The 9,140-nt window shown below is 38.6% G+C and overlaps 1 protein-coding gene across 1 annotated transcript in view; it reads right to left on the bottom strand.

The window, feature by feature from the left end:
- Positions 1-229: 229 nt before the first annotated feature.
- Positions 230-9,140, bottom strand: part of EPB41L4B (erythrocyte membrane protein band 4.1 like 4B) — an 85,763-nt gene continuing 76,852 nt past the window's right edge. The window contains exons 9-16 of the mRNA XM_027451798.3: positions 8,068-8,156; positions 7,674-7,743; positions 7,332-7,501; positions 7,126-7,235; positions 5,869-5,899; positions 5,084-5,117; positions 4,183-4,250; positions 230-1,666 (exon numbers count right to left, since the gene is read on the bottom strand). Of these exons, the coding sequence (XP_027307599.1) occupies positions 1,519-1,666; positions 4,183-4,250; positions 5,084-5,117; positions 5,869-5,899; positions 7,126-7,235; positions 7,332-7,501; positions 7,674-7,743; positions 8,068-8,156 (720 nt within the window). The 3' untranslated portion in view covers positions 230-1,518. The remainder of the gene's footprint in view (positions 1,667-4,182; positions 4,251-5,083; positions 5,118-5,868; positions 5,900-7,125; positions 7,236-7,331; positions 7,502-7,673; positions 7,744-8,067; positions 8,157-9,140) is intronic.

Below are 9,140 nucleotides of genomic sequence, written 5' to 3'. Positions count from 1 at the left end.
CCACCTTAGGCTTACTGTGGCATTTTCACATCTCGGTGCACAATTGCTTTCTTGTTGTGTCCCACCTCCCCAACATCAGTAGCACAGATGTTATCTGTAGCGATGCAGACGCTACAAGCACAGCATTAGTGAATCCAGGGCAAAACAGGTACAAATTGGTGGTGTATTGCATCTGTGCACCCTCCCCCAAAATCTTTCAAAAATAAATAATGCGTCATAACCAAACCAAGAAGATTGAGAATTTTTATTTGTACTTAGCACATACAGTAAAGATCGAAACAAATATTAAAAGATAGCATTTGTAAACAAATGTACTTTACAAAAAAAGTATACACTATCAAATTTGCTCTGAAAAAAAATTCATGGTTATAGCTGTTTATAAATTTATATTTATCAAAATCAAGTTTAAAAACTACTTCATTTTAAAATATCCCAAATAAAGATTTATTTGTTCCAACAACTTCAGAGAGACCACAGATGTAAGGCCAAATTAAAACAAACACATTAATGAAGATGGCACTATGATTCCCAGTTTAAAAAAAAGAAATCGCCACTGATCAACATAACAACCAGCCAACCTATTTAAAAAGCTAGGTCTGTAAAATATATATTCAACTTTCCAAATGTCTAACTTAAAAAAATAGAGCTATTCAAGGACTGGATCGTCCTTGTCTTGTAGTATATGAATTATGAGCTGTGTTTTTGAGTCCACTCAGAGAAAAGTTATCGGTAAGTAGTTTTATGCAATGGTATAGATGACTTCCATAATCACATTAAAAATAACAAGACAGCAGCACCCTTTTAGCAAGGATCCGTTTTAACATTCTTGCATTTATAGCAGCAGGTATGGTTTTGGGGGAAGCTATTAACATAATCACTAAGTCAAAAAGTGACACATGTATTCCAAGAAGTTTATTATAGGGTTCTTTCCCTATGGTTGTTTTCGAAGTTAGGTAAGCACCTCTAATTCTGCTGCAGAACGCAAAAATTAAAAACAAAAGACACCCAAACCTATGACTACCTCAGTAGGCTCCCTTTGTTGGTGGTCCTTAAGCCATTTGGAAATGTGAATTCTGTTGTTTTTCTTTTTTTACCCTCCAACCTCTTATTTGCACATCAAGTATAAAAATGTTTTTCAAACTTCATTTATGAATTTGACTCAAAAGAAACAAGATAACAAAAATAATTAAGGCACGATGAATGGCTGACCTTCAACAGCAGGCAGAGGATCACAGATTCACAAAGCCTGGAAGAGTGGATATCCCCAGAAATATTTCTGATCCGGGGACACTGAAAACTCTTACCAACTTTCACAAAAGGTTTTTTCAAGATTTTTTTTTTTTAACAAATATATGAAAAATACTTTTCCCAAGACTGTCCACAAACACCAAACAAGGATGGATGTACATATAAAGACACACACTTTATGCACAATACACTTTGAACGTACTGCAGACAGACAAGGACCATGGAATGCAATGATCGTCTAAGATGGCAGATGAAATGAAGGTGACTTTTTCAGAGAGTCGTCATGAGTTTATCTTGGTACACCATACTTTGGACTTCTCCTAAATTCTTCTGGTTCTGTTCTTGGATATATCGTAAACTGCTGTCCTCTCCACTTGTGGGGGGTTTCCAATATGGCCTGTCATCATGATAGGGTGGCCTGTACCATTTGCACAGTTATTGGTTAGAGAGAGATGGAAGCAAACTTATGAGTGCTACACAGTAACATGAGCTCATCCAGCAAGTGCTAAGCATGCATATGTTGTGATGGACGGCTATCACGAAAGGAAGGAACTGGCGACAGGCCTATGGGTCTGGTAAGAACCTACTGAAACAACCAGGAACCTCAAATTCATTTCAGAAGGTTTTGAAGCAGGGCTCAGCCATTTAAAACCTCTCTCAAGTGTTATAGACAAGCATCATGCATCAAAGCTCCTGAATCCCAGAGGGAGGAGAAGGCCATAGGAAAACTAAATGAGTACAACAAACAAGTAAAATGAAATATATCCTGCAAAAAGTTGACCTCATTAAAATATATCCCTGAGGACTGAAAAACTAAGACAATCCTATCAAGAATGAAAATTGTTCTTATGTACATACGTCAACCCCCTCAACACTGGTGCAGTTAATTACACGGAAGTAGCCTGCACATTACAGCCTTGTTCTGTTAAGAGCCTAAAGGTAGTACCTGGCGTCTTTAGGTAGTACAGCCTTTTCTCTATGACTATGTACTGAAACTTGCAAAAGTGCTATGAATTTTTTTCCTTATTTGTTCATTACCTATTGATACTTAGAGATATTAACCCCAACCAATCTTACAGTCGCTCCTGGATCATTTTGAAAAACAAAAACAAACAAAACCCCACTATTCTGAGCAGGATGTAGGAAATCACAATATTTAAGATTCTCTTACTACCAAACTGAAGTTGCACTTCTTAGTTTTGTGGTTGTTGTTTTGTTTTGTTTTTAAATGTAGCAGAAATAGAGCCAGGCTTTTCATTTACCTGTTTTTAAGGTATTCTAAAGTTCTGTTATAACAATTATTAAATTGAATGAATTTTCTTGCAAGATGGAATATTGTTAACTGCAACCAAATCATTTCACTGAAAGGATTTTACTATGAAAACTACGAAAACTGAGACACAATTCTACAAGTTATTAAACAAATATTTTGTAAAAATGTGTGTAAACATTGCTATATATATAAACCCATATAAATATATAAACGTGGTATTGCACATTTATAACTTCGTTTCAACCCATGGTCCGTTCTAGATTTGCAGGACCAGCAGAAAAAAATCTCATGCATCTGTAGCTTAATCTCAAATTCACAGTCAGATTAAGTATTGTGCAATCAAGCTATTCCTGATGTTGGACGTGCAGCTCCACTACTCTGACTCCAAGTTAAAATAACTTAAAGCTTCCACTTTAACCACACATTTAGACACTTTTACCTGACTGGAACAAAAATTCAAAGCACCTTTTCTCCTGAGTTTGCAGGACGGCTTTTAAGTATGTTTTTTAGACTTACAAGCCTAGCTATAAAAGAGCCATTGTTCATATTTCACTGGCCTTAATCTTTGCCCAGGCAGCTGAAGTGGGAGATTGCCTATACACTTCACAATACGTTATTGTGCTTATTTCAGTATCACTCTGCTCCAGGGTGAACTATTTGGCTTTAAAATGTGTCTTACGTGAAAAAAATCTTTAGAAAAAAATTCAGCAAAACCTCAAATGACTTTAAAATCATTAACCTCCATCAGTAGTTGATCGTGGGTAATTTGAAATTGGAAATTTTAAATGACAAAAAATGGACATGTAAACCTTAAAACCAGGAAAAACCTTGAACATGAAATACAAGCAAAGTTAATTATCTGATTTAAACATTCTTCTGTTTCTAACAATTTTAATATCTGATTTACTGCTTTACGTGAGGAATTCTGAGATGACAATGAGTGCTCCTCTGCCTAATCAGTACTTCTATTAAAATATCTGCCCCTTTCCTGATTCTCAAACTGAGGCCAAATTGTCTTTTCATCCATTTTAAGCTCAGCTTTACCTCCAGAGTCACGCACACTAAGAACAAAACCTAGCAGTTCTGATGTAAGCATATAAGATTAAAATGTAAAGTGAATAGAAATGAAGATTAAGGCTTTTTCGGTCAAGACAATTAATTATTTACCTAAAAACCTGAACAACCTAAGAAAGTTTATTTCTATTAGGATAAAATAGCAGCTATCACACATACATGCACAGTCACATAACCACCATCAGGTGTGTGCCTTCACCTGCCCATTCCACCAAACTCATTGGATTGAATTTCTTCCAAAAATTTATTTTCACTTAATTTCTAAACTATCAAAACAGCACAACAACATGAACAGGAATATTTGTGTCAAATACTTCTCAAAAAATACATGTTCTAAGTAATTCCACCAGTTATCTGTAAAGTGCCTGATACATTACTCAATGTACACTTTATTTTTCCATGTACATTTCTTGCAAAAGATGAAAGAAGTGCTGTAATGCAAGAATCTGTTCACTCAATCGCCTTTCTAACTTCTGTTTGCCTTTCATGTGCAGAAAATCACCTGATACACTCACCAAAGCTTCACACTAACAGATTTAGATAAATTAAGAAGTAATAATCTTTTCCATGAAGTGAGGTTTGCTTACCTTACATTCACAGGGGTGTGTGGATGCCAGTGTGGCTGAGCAGGATGTATATTAGGATGATACTGTGGCTGCAAGGGAAAACATTAAACCTGGTTAATGAAATCATATAAGAACTCCTTAGTAATTTCAACTTTTTATTTTCCTGGAGCCATGAGGAACACGCTACCTGTGAGCCCTGTAAGCCCCACTGTTTCAGACCTTCTCCCATGCCATTTGGCATATACGTGAGACCTCTTAGTGATGAGCTTGCTCATTAGGACACGTTCATGGACAAACGCAGAGAAAATTGCTTTTCTGTTTGAGAGATAACCTGACACATCTAGTGCTTCTCATAAAAAGCACACCAGAGGAACGTCATCTTTAATCAAAGGTGGTGAGTGAGAAAGGTTATTATGGCAGCTGCCTTCAGAAGGTCACCAATCTTTGGTGACAGCATTTCTCTCTCATATCCAACAAAAACACCCCACAAACAATTGACCAGCAATGAACTCTTTAAGTGTTGCTATGGTGAAGATAATCAAAACTCTGAGCTTGTGAGGGCTCCTCCAATGTGAGATGCTCTACAAAAAAAGTGTTGCTCACAGAGCAGTCTCTTGGGGTCTACCACATGCACAGTCCCACAGGCTCTAACCTGTGATTTCACAGAAAGGGAAGGGAAAGAGGATGGCCAGTGGAGTGTATTCAGCTAGCAGAGCATCCAAGCACACAGGGGACGCGAGGCAGAACAGCCCACTTCACTTTCCCCTGAACTCCCCCCAGTCTGATGCTGCTTATTTCTGAATTCACTCCAGAGGAAGGAAAGGGGAGCGGAACACTTGTCCTAATTACAGATGGAAGAAACATTTGCCCCTAAATAAAAGAACTACAACTTAATATTCTCCTCCAAAATTGTTATGCTTACCTGGTAATTATGAACTTCAGGAGTATTTTTAGCACTACGGGAAGGAAAAAATAACTTATGTAATCAAGACTGACAAAACCCAAAGATATACAAAACAAATGCCTTTTAGATTAGTACTAAAAAAAAAAAAAAGTCCAATGGAAGATACATTCCTGGCTGAATTCTGCTAGGTCTGCTTAAGATCTGTTAGTTATAAGAAGAAGCATTATTCTTACTCGTATTTAACTCAATTGTGCAGCCAAAACAGTTTACTTGCACTAACAAATTATTAATTTTTATTAAAACTTCCAGGTCAGTTTCCCATACATCAGGGTTCTATGCTTCAAGGAAGCATTACAGTTAAGTAAAATTCACACACTTAAGGACATAATGGTCCTTACTAACAATAACAAACTAACTTACTAACAAACTAACAATAGTTTGTCCAAGATACAAGCCATAGCAATTATGCTGCAAAACTCTGTTCTTCATTTTACATTCATGAAGCAGGAACAAGTAATGCCAGATAACTTAGCATAACAGGAATAAGCAGAAAGGAAATATGCTTTACTTTAATCTGATCTCAAACACAAAAGGAAAAAATAAATAAAAAACATGGAAGTGCTTAAAGCCTCCGAGGCAGTCCCCAAGGAGAATCTGGCGCTGCATAATGACAGATCCCCAAGCAATTCATCCTACACCAGGGAATTTGTGTCAATAAATCCTTACGTAGAAATGGTGTTTAGAATCTTTTTTTGCCTGGCAACAGCAATTGATAGGTAAAGAGAACCTGGACAGTCACTTACCACAGTTGTGCTGCTTTCACAGGATTGTTTGCTTAAAAATCAAACAAACAAAAAAAATGTAAGGCATGTGAAACATCAGTCATTTTACAGCTATTGTCATTGCGATGTCACGCTACAGCTTAAGGGAATACTCGTACAGACATTTGCATGAAATTGTCAGAACCCAGAACAGTTATGAAACCATCCACATGTACCACATAATTGACTCTCATGTAACAAATAACACCATCTCAAAAATTCAGTTAGTTTGTGAGGCCTTAAAATAGAGACATACTAACGAGGAAGGGAGGGGCTGGTAGCCTCTAGAAAGCATTCATGCTTGCTGTCCTTTCTCCCTGCCTTTGTACATGAGGAGGAAGTAAACATGCCCCCGTAATACCACAAGGACTTTTAATTGAACTGAGGTTCATATTCTAGGAACGCACAGGAATCCAAAGACATCCTAAGGGACTATCAGCTCACTCTGCTCCAAACAGCAACTATACCTCCAGCCTAAAGTAATTTAGAGGGGGATGTCTTGCAGTGCTCCTTCCTAGGTTTTTCTACAAGGAATAAAAATCTCATCTTAAGTTATGATGTAAAAATGACAAAGCCATAAAGAGAAATCAATTTCTCGTCATTGCATTCAAATTCAGCATGTTTCAAGTCCCAGTGAAAGGTGGTTACATTCAGGGTCTGGAATCATAGAACTGTACAATAATCAAGTTGGAAGGGATCCACAAGTATCGAGTCCAACTCCTGGGTCCCCAAAGGATGGCCCCCCAACCCCCAGAAAAAACAAACAGATCATGTAGAGTCAGCAAAGCAGCAACAACTGCACAGTGAATCTCAATAACCCTAAAACTGTCTGGCTAGATAAACAAGTCAGTGAGGCTTTTGGACACCACTCCACCCTTGATGATGACAAGTACACTTTTCCAAAGAGCACGTTAGCATGTTACACGCTTTCTCTCATTTGAGTTTGATGCAACCTTTCCTCTCTCCTCTACTGAGCAACAAAAGGAACCATAGATACCTCATTCTCCAAAGATGGGGGAATAGAAGAATTAAGCATAGTCAGAGATTAAAACCAGTAGATTTGAATGACAGACTCTGACCGGGGAGGAAAAAACATGTCAGTTCTGATATTTAAGTGGTCTGACATTGTGGTTTTCTGTTTATATTTTGATGCAGATTTTATGGCTGTAATATGACATTTGTCTCACGAGTTAACACCTGCATGACACCTGCATGTTCAGCAAACACATCTACACTTGCCTTTAAACGTCGAATGCCTTCGAGAAGGGTATCGCTTGCTGGGCCGTCTTTCAAACGTGCTAGTTCTGCGTAACCTTGTCCCATGTGTGGCTTGATACTCTGTCCGCCCACTTAAAATACAAAAATAAAGTTAACTGCTGCCTTTTGCTGGATGCCGTACCTGCTCCTCTGTAAAACAAGTATCTTGTTGTTACTTTGCTAAATACCTGAATCTGAAGCGTGATCCCAGCCTTATGAAGTCAGATCTACTAGATTTACTATTTGCTGGGGCTCGTAGTCTGAAGAAAGCATGGTGCTCCACTGCACACTTCCACAAATGTTTGCACGTTTTGGCACTGTCTAACCGGAAAACAAATGTGTGCTCTTGCTCTCTGCCCTAAATGCAGAAACAAAAGCTTTGGAAGTTGGCATGCATGGTATTAGTTACTGCTTGTGGTAAGAGAAATGCAGCCTGGTCCAACAGTGTGCTGAGTCTCCCTTGTGTTCTCATCAGTCCAAGCACTCTCTGCACGTTGTTGGATCAGGCCAAAGAAAGTGAAGAAATTTACCTGTTCATCATCTTCTACAACCACAAGTGTTAGTTTGCTCTTTTTAAAGTCCATTTTTGTGATTTTAGGCCTAAACACACAGGAAACAAACAGAAAATTAATGGAAAAAATATAATTTTGTAATCTAGGACAATCTCCCAAACTGTGTGAGGGATTTGCAATCCTGAAACACCTCAGAATACAACAATGCTTCTGTTATGAAGCCCTGGAAATGCAACTATATTTTAACAAGTATTTCACATTATTTGCTAGCTGTACTTCTAACCAGGCCAATTTAACTTCTATTTTCAACTTGTAGATTCAATCTTCATTACAAAATACAGTCAAGACCTCTTTACGTAAAGAAGAATTACAACATTTTAACAGAGAGGAATATAAAACAAAAGCAGATTACCAAAAGAACAGGCCTATTTTATTTGCTCCTTCAAAGATCAATATGCCTGTTGGCGTCAGTCCAAGAGCATATTCACAACCGTCTCTTCCCTACAAGCAAGCACAGAATCAATAATCAATATGCAGTTAGTAGTGTAAATCTTCTATATAGTGTATCAAAATTCAGAGGTTTTAAACTTTATAATTAAGTTTGCATTTTTTAATGTTACAGAGCAGAAGAATACACAATTGTGTCAGGTGTAAACCACAGAGCTTTGGCAGCAGACGGGCTGCAGGGCACCCTTTGTGAGAGGAGGCCTTGTGCTGCCTCAGACAGCTTTGATACCCAAGGAGCTCTTAAACAGCTCCCACATGTTTGAGAGCAAGCTGTAGCTGCCAGGGGAAGCTGGCATAAAAGGGAAAATTTGAGGAACATGGGAAAAGACATGTGGAAAGGGACATGACTGGAGATGCACTCCTGGGAAGAGCCTGTCCACACAGGAGGGCCTATGGTACATCTGAGGGCCCACAGCCACTTCACACCATGGCAGGGACACTGCTGAGAAACTATGGCCTATAAGTGATCCACACCAGGGCAGGTCTAACCCTGAGGAGCCCACAGGCACCTCACACTGGGGAAGGGATAGCCCCCAGGGACTGCAGCCTACAGAGAACACCCAGGGGTAGGGATGGCCTTGAGGGAACATAAGCCTGTGGGCAACCCACGCAGCAGTAACAAGCACAGCTCAGCAAAGAGAAGTGAGAAAGAAATAATAAGCAGCACAAATAAACTGTTATGCAGATGACCCCAACCTTATGGCTTGCCTTGGGAGGGACTGAGTGTAACCTGCAGGAAAAAGGGGGAGTTGATGGTAGGAAGAAGGGAGAGTAGTGCTGGACTGAAGGCGAGTCTAGGGAATGAGTAGGGAACGTGTTTGAGCTTCTATGTTTGGTTTATTATCTTATTTTTTTCCCCCTGGTACCCAAACCGGTAATTAACATTTTATGTTAATTGACAGTATATTAAATTAAGTGACATTGCCTGAATTCAGACAATTTTGCCTGGATTGCCAACGGCATCTCCATTCAATTTTC

This window comes from Anas platyrhynchos, chromosome 2 (genome assembly GCF_047663525.1).
Source record: "Anas platyrhynchos isolate ZD024472 breed Pekin duck chromosome 2, IASCAAS_PekinDuck_T2T, whole genome shotgun sequence".
Lineage (NCBI taxonomy): Eukaryota > Metazoa > Chordata > Aves > Anseriformes > Anatidae > Anas > Anas platyrhynchos.
The sequence above is the reverse complement of the archived record's forward strand: the minus strand, read 5'-3'. Positions and strand labels throughout refer to the sequence as shown.